The following is a 19,043-nucleotide window of genomic DNA, read 5'->3' on the forward strand; positions in this document are numbered from 1 at the left end:
CAGGCTGTCCTTAAACTTACAGAACTCTGCCTGCTTCTGTCTCTGCCTCCCAAGTACTGGGGTTAAAAGGCATTATTAAGCCACCATGCTAAGCAACTTAATTAATTTTTAAAAATAATTTTATTATAAAAGTAAAAGGGGGGCTGGAGAGATGGTTGAGCAATTACGAATCCTTCTTGTTCCTCTTGCAAAGACCCAGCTGTGGTTCTCAGCACCTAAATGGCAGCTTACAACCTCCTGTAACTTCAGTTCCAAGGAATCTGATGCCTTCTTCTGAACTCTGTGAGATCATGTATGTATGCAGTCTACATATGTTCAGCCAGGCAAAAACACACATAAAATAAACAGTTTTTTTAAAGGAAAAGGTCAACATAAAACTAGTATAGACTGTTTGACATTGTTCTTGAAATTAATGAATCAATATTTGGTTCTATGGAGCAGTTGCAATTTTTAGTAAGTTCTCAACTGAAAACTGGTGTTACAGACACATCAAAACATTATTTTTCCAGAAATCTTGAAGTCTGTATTTGTATTGAAGTAGAAAGCAAGGCTACTTATTTTTTGCTCTTCATAGGTCACATTTAGAGTAAAAGTGCTGAAATGTATAAAAAATTATTTGCTTTAATTTGAGGTTGTCATAATTTCATTATTATTTGGAACACTGTTACACCTTGAAAAGTCATGTTTAATTTACTTAAATGAGTGGTTAAACCTACTAGAAATGCTAAGTCTGGGGCTGGGAGATTGCTCAGCAGGTAAAGGTACTTGACGAAATGAGTTCTACCCATAAAGGCGTATGAGGCAGGAGAGAACCAACTCTTCCAAGTGGTCTTTTGACCTCCACACGTGTACATATCCTGTGTGTGTGTCTCTCCCTGTAGTCCTGACTATCCTGGAACTTGTTATGCAATTACTTTTACCCATTGAGCTGTCTCATCAGCCCTTTTATGGTTTTGGGTTCATTTTTTATTGTTGCTGTGGATTTTTGTTTGGTTTTGTTTTTTTTGAGACAGGGTTTCTCTTTGTAATAGCTCTCGCTGTCCCAGAACTTGCTTTGTAGACCAACCAGGCTGGCTTCAAACTCACAGAGAGGGCTGGGATTAAAGGCATGCACTACTACACCCCACTAAAATTTTGTAATTTTAAAAACAAGATATCTGTAAGAGGCAGTTTTATCATCAAGTTCTGGCACAGATTTTATTTTTGATATCATGAATGATTTGATAACATTGCAAATCATAGAATTTTTCCAACATTTCATCTTGACTTATGGCCCTTCTACTTCTGAAAAGTAAATGAGCACACAGTGTACATATACACACACAGAAAGCAATCTGTAGGTTGTGGCACACCATTTGTAGTCCTAGCTAGACAAGAGGTTGAGGCAGGAGAACTAGGACTGGTGATAAAGTGAGACTTTGTCTTTAAAAAAAAAGTTGAGGATGAAGGTGTATCTGAGTCTAGCAGATCATGTGCCTAACACACACAAGGTGCTAGAGTGGATCCCCACTGATGAGTGAGACAGTTTATTGTATCAGTCGATATTGCCACTGAAAGCTTTAATGGACCATGTATCTCATTGGGAAGATGGAGTACCACCTATGCTTACAGACTGATAAATAATACACAGTTCTGTTTATTTTTAGTTTCCTTAATTGTGTGTGTGTGTATGTGTGTGTGTGTGTGTGTCCTCTATTACCAAAGTGCATTTATCAGACTCTGTAGTGGGACATAGCTAGTTCACACTGAGAAAGAATTGTACAGGAAGTTGACGCTGGACTTGTGGAAAGAATTTATGGAGCTAAAGAGATGGCTCAGCTGTTAAGAGCACTTCCTGCCCTTTCAGAGGACTTGTGTTCGATTCCAGCATTCATCAAGCTGCTCACAAACCACCTGGAACTCCAGCTTCAGGGGACTCTGAGACCCTCTTTGGTCTTCTGTGGATACCCAAATACTTACGACATACTCACACACACACATAAATAAGACAATTATAACTATATAAAGTATATATGTGTATTTGATTGGTATTTCCTGTAAGGCCAGGGCGTGTGTGTGTGTGTGTGTGTGTGTGTGTGTGTGTGTGTGTGTGTATGTATACAGTAGACAGTTTTCAAGGTAATGACTTGAGATCTTTACTCATTGTGCCCAAGACACTGGACTAAGTGAAATGCTCTCTACCTTCAACACTCTGGATGATCAGTGCACTAACACTCCTCTGCTGTGGGATGTCTTTCTGTACGCTGTGAATATGTGTGGCTCCTATTGGATAATAAAGAAGCTACTACAGCACTCAGGAGGCAGAGCCAGGTGAATCTCTGTGAGTTTGAGTCCAGCCTGGTCTGCAAAGTGAGTTCCAGGACAGGCTCCAAAGCTACACAGAGAAACCCTGTCTCGAAAAACCAAAAAAAAAAAAGAAGAAGAAGAAGCTGCTGCTGCTCTGGCCTTTGGCAAGTCAGGTTATAGCCAGGCAGGAAATCCAAGAGAGAGACAGGAAGAAGAAAGGGGGTGGGGTGGGGGATGCAGCCTGCCACAGAAAGAGCAACAAGGTGCTAGCAGACAGGTAATGCCATAGCTACGTGGCAACATATATAGACGAATAGGAATGAGTTGAGTTAAGTTGAAAGAGCTAGCTAGCAAGAAGCTAAAGCCATAGGCCATACAGTTTGTAATTAATATAAGCCTCTGAGTGATTATTTTATAAGCTGCTGTGGGACAGCACATGGAAGAGATTTGTTGGCACCAGAGAAACTTCCGGCTACACTCCCCTGTGCTCTCTGAGATAATCATAGTGTTTATGGAAGACATTAGCTTGCTTTAGAATTTTGTGCTCTCCTTTCCATGCCTGCTAAGTGAATTCCTTCTTGCTCAAGAGTCTACAGTGGGAGACATGTTGCACTGAGTGTGTTGGACTCCTTACCAGGAAAGTGCCTCTCCCAGCAAACTGTGTAAATGTCAATGCTTCAAAACAACATTGGGCCAGTTAGAAAATGGATTTTCTACAGGCAGATCAAAAGCAACGAGGAGAGACTTAAGTTCAGAGAGATTCTCTTAGAGCCTCCCTGTGCTGACACCAAAGTTACTCTTTCTTGTTTTTTTTTTTTCCAGGGTGGAGGGGATTTCTCTGTGTAGCCCTGGCTGTCCTGGAACTCGCTCTGTAGACCATGCTGATTAAAAGTTTGTGCCATGATATCCCCCTCCTCCATTTAATATTTCATTAATTCTTTGAGAATTTCACTATGTATTTTGATCATACTCACCACCACCCTTCTTAACTCCTTCCAGATTCCCTTCTCACTTCGCCCACTCCCTATCTTCATGTCCTTTTTAAAGTTTGCATTCATAACCCACCCCAAGTCCAGTTTGTGCTGCCTGTACACCCCTAGTTGTTTGGTTCCCCACTGGAGTGTGGGCAGCCTACCAGGGGCCACACACTTAAGGAAAACTACTTTCTCCTCCAGAAGCCATCAACTGCCAGTTGCTTGTCACATAGGGGCGGGGGCTTGTGAGGAGTTAACCACAGCTGCTGAGAGTTCATGTCCCAAAGACATTTTGCTTTGGTCCCTCACCCCCATGCCGCCTGCCCCACCCCCAGCCCCTTGACTCTTTTTGTTTGTTTGTGAGAGGTTCTTATATTATTTGGGGGCTGGGGTTGGAGACAGGGTTTCTCTGTGTAGCCCTGGCTGTCCTGGAACTCACTCTGTAGCCCAGGCTGGCCTCAAACTCAAATTTGCCTGCCTCTGCCTCCCAAATGCTGGGATTAAAGGTGTGTGCCACCACCGCCTGGCAGGCTCTTACAATCTTTATACACCCTCTTACTTTATAGTCCCTGATCCTTATGTGGGGGTTGTCTCGTTTGTAGCTGAAGAGTTTTCTTTCTTTCTTTTTATTTTATTTTATTTATCTTTCTCTGTTTTATTAAGGCATTTTTTTATTCATTTGACATACCAATCACAGATGGCCCTCTCCTGCCTCCCTGCCCCCCACCCCACTCCCATTCCCTCCTCCAACAGGGCAAGGTCCTCCATGGGAAGTCTGCAGAGCCTGGTACATTCAGTAGAGGCTGGTCCTTTTAAGCACGTTCTCCATGTATGTGGCATGCTAGCTGATTTATCTTTTGGCATAGGTGTTACACATTTGGCATGGATATTATTCAGGTTGGTATCTTCCAAAAGGACAAGAAGATAGGCCTCACTTGCCTTCGGTAAAACACCAGTGGCTGCACTCTGGAAGCGCAGATCTGTTTTGAAGTCCTGAGCAATTTTGTGCACCAGACTCTGGAAGGGGAGCTTGTAAATCAGAAGTTCAGTGGATTTCTGATTGTGTCTGATTTCACGGAATGCCACAATACTAGTCCTGAAAAGATGAGGTTTCTTCACTGTCCAGTAGAGGGCGCACTCTTGCGAGCGGCTTTTGTAGCCGGTTGTTTGCTGGGTGCTTTAACACCAGTGGGTTTGAGGCAGTCTGCTTTCCATGAGCCACAGTATGGGCACCTCCTTACTTACCTCGCCTCTCCTTCCACTGGAGCTTGGCAAAGAGAGATGGGCCTGGCGTTAGAGAGCAGCTGCTGTGCAGACAGGGAGGGCTCATGGTCCAAGTGGGGCTGGCGGTTTGGTTTCCATGCCTCAGGAAGTTACTGGGGTCTCAGGCTGATGGGTATTGGGGCAGGGCATGTAGATTACAGGGTCCGATGGGGGGTTTTGGTGGCAGGGGCTTCCCGCAGGATTTTTCCCTGCCCGCCGGCAACTGGGGTAGAGTTGGGTCGAGTTTTCTTAATAGGAAGTCAGATCATTACTGTTGATGGTTGTGTTATGCTCTGAATATAATCTATTTTCTCTTTGGTAAGAGATTTGGTAAGTGACTTTGGTGTGGTGCTACACTGTTGTGGGATAATGCTTTTGTGCACTCATTTAATAAACGCCGATTGGCCAGTAGCCAGGCAGGAAGTATAGGCTAGATAAGCAGACAAGGAGAATTCTGGGAAGAGGAAGGTTGAGTCAGGAGACACCAGCTCGCTGTCCAGGGAGCATCATGTAATGGCACACAGGTAAAGCCACTGAGAACTTGGCGACATATAGATTAACAGAAATGGGCTGAGTTTAAGTGTAAGAGCTAGTCAGTAGTAAGCCTGAGCTAATGACCAAGCAGTTTTAATTAATATGAGCCTCTGTGTGTTTACTTGGGTCTGAGCAGCAGACTGGGTGGGACAAAGGAAAACTTCAGCTACCCCCACTCCATTGATCCCAGCACTCAGGAGGTAAAGGCTAGTAGAAAGTTCAGCCTGGTCTACAGAGTGAGTTCCAGGCTAGCCAGGGATACATAGTGAGACCCTGTCTCATAAATAAATAAACAGGTTAAAAAATGTTTTAGGATAGTAAACTCCTGTTTATCAGCTTTTCTTAGTGTTTGTGTATTTAATGTGTGACCCAAGGCATCTTCTTCATTGAATGTGGCTGAGAGAAGCCAAAAAAATTGGGGGAAATGATAGCACCTTCATTGAATGCTTGGTAAGTGTTAATACTGACTTTGGAACCTGGACTTGAGTTGGGGAACTCCTTTTGTGTCCTTTTCTTTCTCCTTCTTTATCTGTTTCCCAACAAATCATACCTGTTTGTTTGCCTTGTGTTCCCCCCAAAATGCCTCCAAATTCCCATTCTAGCATTTGTCTTGTTATGCTTGATTTCAGATGACTAAATCTAGCCCTTAGCTTTGTAGGTTAAAAATCTTAGCAGTGTGCATAGACCTCAAGTGTCAGAATAACATTTTGTGTTTTTAAAATTAGGTAGGTCAACTTTCATGGACTTAATGTTCTTAACACCAAGATCCACCAGCTAAACCTAATCTGGGGGGAATAATTTGTCCCAGGGCTGATGAAATATTTGTCCCCCACAACAAAGTATCATCAGTGTCTCTCCCCAAGGGCAAGGTTGGGTGAACACTAGCAAGTTTTTATCTTGAGATTTTGCACTATTGATAGCATGAAGTCTATCCCCTTTGGATTCTGATAAGCTTTTCCAAAGAGAACTCATACTGTAGGGGTTAATTAAGTCTAATGTTCTATCTCTGTGACAAGATTCTAAGATAACTCAGCTTAAAAGGAGGAGAAGGCTTATGGCCAAATGGTTTAAAACTATTGTCATTTGACCCTGCTTCTTCGAGCTTATGGTATCATGATAAATCACATCAGGGACACCTCTTTGGGAACTGTACCACAGAGCAGCTGGGAAGCAAAGAGAATCAAGAAGGGGGCGAGGTTTCAATATTCCCTTCATGAGCATGCCTGCAATGGCCTACTTAATTTCTTTCCAGTAGGCCTTGACTTCTCAAGGCTCCGCTCCGCTCACTGCCTCCTCATGGTTGTAGTCATACCTGCTTTCTTAGTGTGTTGTATCTTTTCATTTTATTTCTGGTTTTTGTTGAGGCTCTTAATCATTCATTAGTCTTTTAGAAATACTGCTTCCCAGTGGCTAGTTTCTTTCATTTAGCTTGAGGAGCATTTGTTATCACTTGCTTTGTGGAGGCACTTGTCAGTATCAAGTATTTATGCATAGGCTATTACTAATTTAAAAAAAACCTGAGCAGGGCGGTGGTGGTGCACGCCTTTAATCCCAGCACTAGGGAGGCAGAGCCAGGCCAATCTCTGAGTTCGAGGCCAGCCTGGTCTACAGTGTGAGATCCAGGACAGGCACCAAAACGACAGAGAGAAACCCTGTCTTGAAAAACCAAACCAAACCAACCAAACAAACAAAAAAAACCCCAAAACTTAACCATTTCATTCTTAGATGTTGCATATAATTTTCACTTAGTGCCTTGTTGAGGTCCTCTTGCTGACTTGTGAAAATTTCCTTGAGCCTTTGTTCATATCCACATCCACATTCTGACTGTCCCTCTGTTTGGGACTCTCTGTCACTCAGAATTGAAAATACTTATTGCCTGTCTCCTGGATCCCGTGCCACATAGGTGGTAGGAGGCCAGAAGAGGGCATCAGGCCTTCATCACTCTGCATCTTTCCCTCTAAGGCAGAATCTCTGGGAGCCGTTGAATACCATCAGTCTTTATGTACCCCACCCCAAAACCCACAGGGGTTACAAGTTGTGTGGCCAAAATGGCACCCAGCTGTTTACATGGGTGCAGGGATCAAAAGTGTGTAGGAAGCACTCTTACCCACTGAACCACTTCTAGCCCTTATTTATTTGTTGATCAAGATTACAACTTATGTAAAAATGTAACTGTTCTTTTTTTTCCCTACCTACACTTAATTATAGTATGCTGTTGACATGTTCTGAGACATTTCACTTTCATCTCATGTTTGCTACTTCCACTCATCCTTTCAGCGCGACCCACCCCCCAAACTAGATCTTGACTCTTACTTTCCTGTCTCTCTTCCTAACAATAATAGGTCCTGCCAGTCATGTCCATGTTAACCTTTCAGGGTTGATTAATCTTTCCTTCAAAAGCCAGTGTCTTTTTAAAAAGAGTAAGTTTCTTTTAATTGTGTGTGTGTGTGTGTGTGTGTGTGTGTGTGTATCTGTCTATATTGGTGTATATACACAAGAGGCCAGAGGAAGGCATCAGAGTCCTAGAGCTGCTTGTGAGCTTCCCAGCATGGGTGCTGGGAAGCCAGCACCTTCCCCGGGAGCCTCTTATTGCTGTTAACTTCTGGGCCATCCCAGCACCAAGCTACAGTTCTATAGCTGAGCCTTCCTAGCATGCACAAGACCCTAGGTTCCATCTCCAAACCACTTCCTCTAAATGCTCCCCACTCCAAAGTCAAAAGTCTTTGGTTCCTTACTCAGAGGGTTTCCAAGTCAAGCAGCAGTGACCTGGTTGAGGACAGAGAACACCTAATTGTTTCTGAGGCCTGGAGCTGTCATTTGAAATAGCTTCTAAAAGTAGTTCTCTCGATCTTTTGCTTTAACTTTAAATTTTATGCAAATATCTAATTAAGAATACCTTCCCCAGCAGCAAGGACCAACAGTAAAAACAAAAAAGGCAAAGTAAAACTGTTCACAAGCTGTGCCATTTTTTTACCTGCTGGTTTTGTGTTTCCTGCCCGTGGGTGGTGGGACCCAGCTCTGCACGTGCCCTTGACCTCAGTCATGAAATCTAGACAACCCATCCTAGTGCCTGATAGCAGAAGCTGGGTATGGCTAGCCAGGAACCTGTTTTTCCAGATTTCTTTCCTGCATGGTCGTGCTTGTCTGGTCCGTGCACTAGCCTCTTAGAATGTGGTAAGTAGGAAGCTTTCTGGCCTCAGGAAGGGTCCATGAAGCTTCAGGAACCTCCTGCCCCTCCCTGCTCTCCTCCTCCCTTCTCCTCCCTTTGCAACTCGGAAGCATCACGTTTACAGAGAGTCACACTGTAGGTTTACTTGTTAGTTGATATAATTAATGTTTTCCAGAGAAATTGGTATTTTATTAGAGTTGCATTCAACTTGGAGAGGAGCTATTTTAGATTCACTGTTTCATGGGAAGTTGAGAAAAAATGATTACACCAAAACCTTTAGCCTTTGAAAGCACACAGGATAAGCTGCTTGGCCAACTGGAAGTGTTTATAGCTGGTTTCAGGTCCCTGAGCATTATAGACACTCTATCTGATTTATACTTTACAGTCTAAATTGGCATGGCACATGCCTTTGGGATTAAATTAATTTATACCAAGTGAGAAAGCATCAGCTGTCAAAGTCAGAGGTGCCTTCTGGAGACCAGTGTGCTTTTTTTCTTCTAGTATTCTGAGCGTACACTCCAGGCATTCTCTCTTGGACAGCAGCTGGGAGAGCTCTTCAAGGGGCCTGCTGTGCATCCCCTTTGTGCAGAAGTGGTTCTGCTCCCACACAGAAGCAAATCTGACCCAGATCCTACACTGTCCTTGGTCCTATGCACATTAGAAGGATTTTAGCTCTTTAAAAAGCAAATGCAACAAACAATCTATTTATTCTTTAAGTGTTTTTGTTTATTTCTTTTCTGTCTCTAATGAACTCAAAGCATTAATGTGATTGATTGGCAATTATGCAAATCTGGGATCTTTATTCTTACTTGGAAATAGAAGAAACATTTTTTCTCTACCACCCCTTATAGTAAGACTAAAGAAAATTTGTACAAGGAACAGGAACATAGCATACAAGAGAAAATATCAGTGTTTAAGAGGTTAAATGTATGACAGGTTATGCTAAAGGAATTTAGTAATACCCTGTCATTAGAGTGTCTATAGTCACAAATCTGTGTTTGTTAAGCAGGCAGGGCATTAGAAGTAAACAGTTAAGAATGCTTTTCTATAATGTGTGCTAAGCACCTCTTTGTGTTTCCTCCATCGCCCAGGAGTGTGGGCTGTCCCTTGCTCATCCCCAGTAGCCACTGCATGGTGGAAAGATTTGTTCTCCAGGGCAGGGAAAATGGGGGTGGTGGTGATCAGACTTTTCACTAATGAGCTGTGACGCCAGCTGCAAGAGGGGCAAATCCTGTTACTCTCTTCACCTCTCTCTGAAGCTGCAGAGCGGATGGGAACAAGGTTCCCCTCTTTCTGCCGATCTGCTGCCTTTTCTGCTCTTTCCCTTCCCTTCCTCTTCTGCCCCTGAGCATCTTGGCAAAGGTCAGATTTCAGTGCTCACAGTTCATTGCACACAGTGAAAGGGAGATACAATAGAGTAGAAGAGAAAGTGAGAAAAGAAAAAAAAAGTTGGGGTGGAGATTTTTAGGAGGCTCCTTTAAGACTTAAGCTCTAGGTTGAAACTGCAAATAATAAAGCTTTGAATAACCTGGATTTCCAAGTAGTTCTTTGCAGAGAGCTTTATTAGAGCATGGATCTAGGGGACTGTGAGTTAAAGAGAATTTCAATTTCTATTCAGAAACTTGTGAATTTTTGAAGAAGATAGTTTTATTTCTTTAGCGTTTGCTCAGACTATTACTGTAAGGAAGATGATGTATAGTATTTATAATATGTCAGGGAGCATGCCACTCCATCTTATCACAACAGTCCTCAGAGATCGACTCTTTTTAAATATATATAATTTATTTATTTGTATTTTATGTACATTGGTGTTTTGCCTGCATGTATGTCTGTGAGGGCGTTGGGTCCCTTGGAACAGAATCCCTACAGACAGTTGTGAGCTGCCATGTAGGTTCTGGGGTTTGAATCCAGGTCCTGTGAAAGAGCAGCCAGTGCTCTTAACTCCTGAGCCATGTATCTAGTCCCGAGATAGACATCTTTAAAGTGAACAACTCAGTCAGTATACTCCCAACAGAAAAAATTTTAAATTGTGGCAGCAAATTTTAAAGTTGGACTATCAAAATGATCATTTCCCCATTAACCATTTTTAAGTGCAGTTCAGTAGTACCTTGCTACTAACTGCTTGGGTGCACATTTTAGTGCAAAGTACATTCATACTGTGAAATACATCTCCAGAACTTTTTTATTTTCCATGTCTGAGACTCTGTACCATTAAACTAATATGGAAAAGGTTAACCAAACCAGTTCTTTTGTTAGGCAGGATTAAATTGGCTTCCCTGTTCTTTTTGTTGTTGCTGTTTTCTCCTGCAGCATTCTTAATATATAGTCCACCACAGAATGAGATAAAGGCATGTTTCACTGTCTTGTCTTGGGTTCATTTATTGGTACAAACTGCTGGGACTCACCATTACCTATTGCAGAGGGATAAAGCAGCTATTTTAAAATCTCTGCCTTTGGGGGAGTGGGAGGAGACAGGGTATCAGTGTGTAGCTCTGACTTGCCTGTCTCTGCCTCCTGGGAGCTGGGATTAAAGGTGTGCATCACTGAACCTAGTCTTAGTAACTTTTGACCTAGAATTCTCTGAGAAAAGGCCTTGTAGAAGTGTCTTAAAGGGGCCCAAGTAGCCAGTGCTGCAGTGTAGGACCATTTCTGGGTCCCTGGCTGTACCTTAGCCAGGGCCTGTGTTATGTCCATGACCCATGTTGCCACCAGAATCCATACAGATGCCTGGGGTCTAGGCTGAAACTTGTGGTCATGTTAGTGTCCTAGGGCTGTACCACTGCCAGGGCCATGGTGATCTGATTGGCCTGTGCTGCCACCTGGGCCATAGTGTCATCTGGGTTGGGCTGCTGCCATGTATGGCCCTACAGCAGCCAGGGTCTGAGTTTTCTGTGGCTTCTGTTACCACCAAGGTCCAAGTGGATGAAGAGGTGTTGGAGAGGAGAGAAAGGTGAGAGAGGTGGTTTTTCTTTTCTTTGTTTTGTTTTAAATTAATTTTTTGGGAGGGGGGGTCGTTTGGGAGAGGATATGGAGGGACTGGGAGGGGAGCAGGATTGGGATGTATGATGTGAAATTCCCAAAGAATCAATAAAGAATTATGTTATGGGGGGGTAGGGCTGTGGAGATATATAGATATATTTCAGTGCTGAGCACTTGTCTATAACAAAGGCCTTGAGTTCCATCCCCAGCACAGAAGAGCAGGGCTTGATTCAGTTATGTTTGAGTCAGTGTGGTGGATGGACAAGGGGACATAGTGAGTCCCATAGAGTGTGCTATAATATGTTAATGTAGCTGTGGCATTTTGGCAGTGGGATCACAAAGTGGAAGTCATCTAGGAAGACTTGTAAAAGACAAGTGTCTGGAACGTGACTCACTCATTACAGAGAGGCAGACAGGGTTTTGTTTTTTGTTTTTTTTAATGCACAGTTATTGTTCACACTTTACACCTCAGGGAAAAAGAAATTGCTCACAGGAAATGAATCTTAATGGCCTAACAGTGATACTGCTCTATCCAGAGGCATAGCTCACTCACTGGGTTTTGGGTAGGGGGGCATAGGTTGTCTAGTGCCCAGCAGGCTACCATGTCCACATTCACAGGTGGGGAAAGGACAGTGAATGCTGGCTCCACGGCAGACGCTCCTCCGGAGCAATGTTCCTTGAGAGCTGCAGAGCTAGCTGGTCGTTGTTGTTTGTTTTTGGTCTTTTTGACTCTTTGGGGGAGCCGACACCCAGCTCCCAAGTAAATTCACACACCGAGGCTTATTATTACTTATGATTGCCTGGCCTTAGCTTGGCTTATTTCTTGCCATCTTTCTTTAACTTAACTTATCCTGGCTACCTTTTGCTTCTGGGCTTTTCCCATTCTCTTACTTTTGTAAATCATACTCCATTGCTGGTTGTGTAGCTGGGTGGCTGGCTCCTGATGTCCTCCTCCTTCTCTGGCTCCCCCTTTTCAATCCCTCTTCCCAGATTTCTCCTTCTATATATTCTCTCTGCCTGCCAGCCCCTCCTATCCTTTCTCCTGCCTTGCTATTGGCCAGTTCCTTATTAAACCATCAGGTGTTTTACACAGGCACAGTAACACAGCTTCACAGAGTTAAATGAAACATAAGCAAAAGTAACACATCTTAAAATAATATTTCACAACAGATCATGGCCTCAGTTGTGCTTAGCTAGGTCAGCCAGGGTGCCAGACACTCTGCATTCACCAGGGTCAGAGGCAGGAGAACCCAGTGGGACACACATTCCCTAGAAGGGTCCCTTGTTGCTATGTGATTCTTGTAGTGCACTGAGGTGTGTTGGAGACCAGCACCTGATGAGCTGCCTGGGGCCTGGTCTTCTATAGCCCTTCAGAGGTTTGTCTCCTCCCTGCAGACTTTCTGTCCCTGCTTCTGATTGGTGTGGGTTAATGGCTCCCCAGGGCTTTGCTGACCACACACAGGTGCTTGATTCTCTAATGTCAGTATGTATTGATGTCAGGATGCTAAACAGGAGAGCCTCCATCTTTTTTTTCAAAAAAAAAATTAAAATTATTATTATGACTTTGTGTGGGTGTGGAGAGGAAAGACACCTTCATGTGGTTTTCAGAGATGGAATTCAGGTCACCAGGCTTGGGTAGTAAGTGCCTTTATCCTCTGAACCATCTTGCCCACCCCATTGAGCCTTTCTAAAATAAAGATTGTTAATGAGGGAGAGGGAGTTTTGTGTGTCCCTCCCCCTGGGGGCGTGCTCTGTCACTGATTTACTGACTTAGAAAAGTCATTCTTTGAGATTTTGTTATTTTTTTTGTTTTGTGAATAATATCGCTATTGTAACCCATATTGGCTTGGATGTTCTATTCTGCTTAAGTATTGAGGTATGCTGTACTAGGCCTAGCTATCTGTTGAGAGAGTTGAAGTGTATGACCTGTAATTTACCTTCTAGCTTTAAGCATTCCTGGATCTCAGGACTTTAAATAAATAAATGGAACAGTTACTTAAGAGTCCATAAAAACTTGATTGTTTCTCTATAGTAGAAACAGACTGTCCACTTTAGTGTGTGTGTATTTATGTATTGGTGTTGAGATCAGAAATCACATGTCTTGCTTTTGAGATAAGGTGCCCAAAAGTTTGATTTTTCTGTGGATTATAGATGTAGTTGTAAACTAGTCAGTTGTAAGCAGACTCTTGGGAATCTGTTTTAATGCAGGTAAACTTAGGTTGTATAAAAAAAATGACTTAGAGCATATTCTATCACTTCAGAAAACATTCTTGTTTGGGAGGGTTGAAAAGAGAACTAAGATTACTGATGTTTCTTTCCCACGGCTCCTTCTTGCCCATTGACCTGTCTCTTAATTTCTGAGTTCTGTATGAAGATCATCTGTCTGGTGCGGCTTCCACCTGAACTTTAGGTGCAAACAAATGCACCTCACTCACCTAGGATTAAATTACTAACAGTCGTTACCTCATTTCTTGCCAGATGATGTAAGAATAACTTTATTCCAGCAACCTGCTGTCATCAGTCTTGTAGGTAGAGCTATACTGCATTCACCTAGAGCTGCTTTGTTCCTTAAAGCTTTTGCAGGAGGGTTATCTAATAGTACTGTCAAGTAAATGAAGACTAATTTATAATCAGTTGTATGGTGTTTCTATAATCTTCATTGTCATTAAAATATGAAGCAAGGGGCTGAGGAGGTGATTCGTTCTGTAAAGTGCTTTGCTATGTAATAATGAAGACCAGAGTTTGAATTTCCAGCCCTCATGTAAACACGTTAGATGTTATGTACCTGCAACCCTAGTGCTGGGGAGGTGGAGATCCAGGTTTAGTGTAGCAATCTCCAGTTTTGATGAGAGACATTGTCTCATAAAATAAGGTGGAGAAGCGATTGAAAAAGACAGCTCAGCATTGACCTCCAGCTCCCCCTCCCCCCATCAAGTTCTTGGATTATATAATTAGCATCAGTTCATAAAAAAGAAATATGCTTGTATGCTTCTTCTAATGTGAAATATGTAGATAAAGGGGAATGGGGGCTAGTAAGAAGTAACGGAAGAAATAAACTAGAATGCTAAACTCTGACTGTCCTTCTGAAAGTATACATGGGAAGAAGGGCAGCATTGTTTATGACAGTCATTTATTTCCACTAACCATTCATTCTGTTGCTTGTAGTCTGCTGATGCTCAGGAGGGACAATGCATTTACACAGATCTCTGATCTATTTCTCTCTCTCTTTCCTCTCTCAGGAATTAGAGGCAGCTCTTCACAGAGATGACTCAGAGTTTATCAGTGATCTGATTGCCTGCCTGCTTCAAGGCTGCTATCAGCGAAGGGATATCACGTAAGTAATCCTGTTCTTACTATTTCTTGCATAGGGAACCCATTAACCTGCTCCATTCTCCTGAGACACACAAGAACCTAGCATTGGCCAGTACATAACAGTGTATGTAGGCTCTGTATGCAAGCGCATTCACAGCCCTTATGTTTGTTCATTCTTTATTATAATTCTTGAGTTTATTTTATGTTTACCAACTGACTACTTTGAGTGTAGGATTTCTTCTTTCGTGTGTGTATTTTTCTGATTTTGGCTTGTACTGCTGGCAAAATATTAAATTAAAATCAGATTTCAATACATTCTTGTGGCTTACATATCTTCTGTTGTTCCCATAACTAGTACAGTAACAGAATTAACTTGGAGTCTTTGGGCTCCTTTCTTCTGTAACGTACAGCTCTTTGATGCCTTTGAGATGTATAGAATTTTGGAGTAGATGTTAATCTGTGTAGACAAATACAGAGCTCCTCGATTAAGAGCTCTTCTCTGTGCTTTGCTTTGAGACTGGGTCCCTCAGAATTGCCCAGGCTGGCATAGAACTCCTGAGCTCACGAGGTCTTGCTGCTTCAGCCTCCCAGGTAGCTGGACTATAGACATGGGCCATCCAGATTTCCCTTGATTTGATCCAAGTTGAAACAGAATAGGACAAACTCGACCAAAAGACCAATTACCCTGCTCTCCTAGTCTCTTGGCCCTTTGAAATCATGTAGGAGTTCAGTTCATGTTTTTCAAATAGTTAACGGTTACTGGAGAGGTGCGTCAGTGCTTAAGAGCACATACTGCTGTTAAGGATGTTTGGATGTCATACAACCTCTTGTGACTCTTACTCCAAGGACTCCAATGCCCTCTTCTGGCCTCTGTGGGCATGTGCACAAACCCACACAGACACCCACATAAATACATAATTTGAAAAATACAAGTTGTTGCATCGTTTTGTTATAATGAATCCAGTGTGCTAGTTGGTAAGCTAGGCCTGGTGTTAATGTTCAGGGAAATGTTCATATTGGCTGAGAAAGGTGGACAGTGGTGTGTTATTCTGGGTGTCAGTCTGAGAGTTAGTGGCCTGGCCTTGAACTTGTTAGGTAGCCAAGGCTGGCCCTGAACTCTGATTGTCCTGCCTCCACCTCTCCAGTTTAGGGATGAGAAGAGTGCTGGAATTACAGACATGTGACACCATACCTAGCTTTGTCATCCTGAATATGGTTTTCTGACTTTTCATGTCAGCCTGCATGACAGATATATGTTAGTGATAGCCACAAATGTGCTATACTGACCTTTGGATGAAAGTGTGTAGGCTGGTAAGGGGTGTGTGTGTGTGTGTGTGTGTGTGTGTGTGTGTGTGTGTGTGTGTGTGTGTGTGTGTAAGTCTGGTTTGCTCTAGACATTGTTAGAAAACTTCTTTTTGGGAAGTGTCTTAGGGATCAGCTCGTCTGCCCTGGCCATGCTAAACACTTTCTTTCTCCCTGAATTAATACTGCTAGCCCTAAAAACACTTGCTATTGTCTCCATAATAGTTCATAGGTTTAAGAGGAATGCTTTATGTTTGTGTAATACTTATCTTGAGTAAAGTATATGTGGAGTAGTACTTTAAATTTCATACTTAATGCATGCATGTTAAATTATGTGTTGGTTTGGTCAGAGAGATTAAAATGAACATTACCACCACCACTACCACCTCCTCCTCATCTTCCTCACTGTGGCTCTGGCTGTCCTCAAACTTGTGTTCAGCCCACCTTCCTTTGCTTCCCAAGTGGTGGGATTAAAGGCATGCTCTACCACTCCCAGTGGCATTTATTCATTTTTAAAACACACTTGTATATGGTTTTACATTTTCATATCTACAGTTAGTTTATAGCAGTAATTTTTCTTATTAACCACATTTTCTCTAAATGTGATTTGATTATCAGATAATCCAGTCTGTTAGGGAGATATTTAGTCTTTTAACTGTGAGTAGCTTTATACTAAATTTACTAGGTGTTCAAATTAATCTCCTTATTCTTGTTTCTGGACGTGCACTCAATTGAAAGATATGCCCACTTGAGATTTGTTAATGGGCCGGATGCAGTTATGGCTTACTGGTTAAGAGCACTGGATGTTCTTTCAGAGGACCCAGATTTGATTCCCAGCAGCCTCAGTGGATCACAGATTTCTGTAATTCCCAATTCTAGGGGATTTGATTTCCCTCTTCTGGCTTCCTCAAGCATTAGGCATGCTCTTGGTGCAGAAACACACACGTAGGCAAAACACAAATACACATTAAAAAAGGTAAACAAAATGTTTTCATAAAGGTTTTGTTTAAAAATAAAATCAAACTACCTACCACAGGAGTGACTCTGTTTTATTTTTGAACCAACTTTGAAACCATGAGGCTTTCTCAATAATTTTCATTAGCTCTGAACATGGTGTCCTATCAGCGGTCTAAGCAGAATACTCGACTGGCTCTCCTGGAGTGTACAATTTTATGCTGGGATGAGGACAGAGGATCTGCAGTAATTACATTATGATTTTTATTGTTGCAAGTAGACAGTTACTGCATGATATGCATAGGAATAAGAATACATCTGGACATAGTGGCTCACATCTATGCTAGCACTGTGTAGACTTCCTGAGAGCGTAATGCCAGCCTGAGCTTGAGTGAGACCCTGGGAACCCCCAATGGAGAAAGACATAGTCATCTTCCTAGAGTAAAACCCAAGTTCACTTCTATCTAAGTGTGTTCCTCTTCCCAAGCACACCCTCTGGATCAAGAGTAAAGTTTGCCTTGTCCAGACACCTCAGTTGAAATGGTGTTCTCTTTCTTTGCTACTCTAATGTCTTAACACCCCAAATCATAAAATATAAAATAATATACTTTAAAATATTATTTTCAAAAACATAAGAACCATTCTTATCTCTCTGGCTGTTTAACAAAACAAATCAAAGTCTAGACATTGGATCAGGCCACAATGGGCCATAGTCTCTGGATCCTTTTACAGAGTCACATGAAGCCCAGACTGAACTCCAACTGTCTGTGTAGGGTGATTTGAATTTGGTGCTGGAGTTACATGTGTGCACCACCATGCCCAGTGTTTTTGTAGTACTGGGAATCGAATCAAATACTCCTAACAACTAGACTACACCTGGTTCTGATACAGTGATGTGTACCTAAATTCCTTAAATTACAAGCTAGCAGCAGTTCTAATTTCTTAGCATTACTATCTACAACTATTGATGAGCATAAACGTTTACTTTGAGGGACCTGCAGTATCTATAACATAATGTGAAAATGCCTGATTTCCACTGGTGAAAAATACACCATGATACATTGCTCTTGTTTATTGCCTACATCACACCTGCTTGAATTATACCTCTGCATTAGAAGGTTTTTTTTTTTTTTTTTTTTTTTTGGTTTTTCGAGACAGGGTTTCTCTGGGTAGCTTTGCGCCTCTCCTGGAACTCACTTGGTAGCCCAGGCTGGCCTCGAACTCACAGAGATCCGCCTGGCTCTGCCTCCCGAGTGCTGGGATTAAAGGCGTGAGCCACCACCGCCCGGCTTAGAAGGTTTTTTTAATCCCAAGCTTAAATGCAATTTAGAATTAATATAGCCATGTAAAGAACTTCAGTTACCATCTAGTACTTTTTCTCCCCCATCCTCCCACCCGAGGAAAAGAGTGTGATAGAGTACACCTGGCTAGCCTCTGACTCACTGCAATCCTTCTGCCTCGGCCTCCCAAGTCCTGGATTATAGACATGAACCATTATGTTTGGACGTTTGTTTCTGTTTCTGTAACTGAGGAAATTACAGCAAAGCAAGTGTGCTGCATACACCCAAGATAGCCAGTGCCCTCCTCTCCTGTCTGTTGTATTCCTGTTTTGTGGGGTGGGATTTTTGAGACAGGGTTTTCCTATGTAGCTCTGGCTGTCCTGGAACTTGCTTTGTAGACCAGGCTGACCTCGAACTGAAAGATCTGCCTACCTCTGCCTCCTGAATGCTGGGTTTAAAGGTGTACATTTGTTGTATTCTATACCATCTCACCTAAGCTGAACTTTCTGAAGACCACAGTGGAATTTAGTGAGACTTCAGTCTAATTAGATTGATTTTGTTTAGAAATCCTGCCATGGGCTGGAGAGATGGCTCAGAGGTTAAGAGCACTGGCTGTTCTTCCAGAGGTCCTGAGTTCAATTCCCAGCAACCATGCGGTGGTTCATAACCATCTGTAGTGGGATCTGATGCCCTCTTCTGTCATGCGGGCATGTATACAGGCAGAACACTGTATACATAATAAATAAATAAATCTTTTTTTTTTTTAAAGGAAAAGAAAAGAAATCCCATCTTGAGAAAATGAACCCTTGCTTCAAAAATTTCAGGTCACATTTGTAATTGTCCAGGAGTTCAAGTCCAACTTCCTATCTCAAAATGAGGAAGGATATTCAGGAATTTGTTTATTGCTAACTAAATGTTGTTTTTAAAACTTGAGGGTGTAGCTCAGTGATAGAGCACTCACCTAGCATATTGGAGCCTTGGATTTGAACT

General features: G+C 42.4%; 1 protein-coding gene across 4 annotated transcripts in view; it reads left to right on the forward strand.

Moving 5' to 3' along the window:
* The window catches only part of LOC128099140 (chromatin remodeling regulator CECR2), a 114,558-nt gene that overhangs the window by 49,774 nt on the left and 45,741 nt on the right, over positions 1-19,043 (forward strand). For all 4 annotated transcript variants that reach the window (XM_052720844.1, XM_052720841.1, XM_052720842.1 and 1 more), the window contains exon 2: positions 14,445-14,539. In XM_052720844.1, coding sequence (XP_052576804.1) covers positions 14,445-14,539 — 95 coding nt within the window. The remainder of the gene's footprint in view (positions 1-14,444; positions 14,540-19,043) is intronic.

Source organism: Peromyscus californicus, unplaced genomic scaffold (assembly GCF_007827085.1).
Source record: "Peromyscus californicus insignis strain IS unplaced genomic scaffold, ASM782708v3 Scaffold_6__1_contigs__length_162567912, whole genome shotgun sequence".
NCBI classification, from domain to species: Eukaryota; Metazoa; Chordata; class Mammalia; order Rodentia; family Cricetidae; genus Peromyscus; species Peromyscus californicus.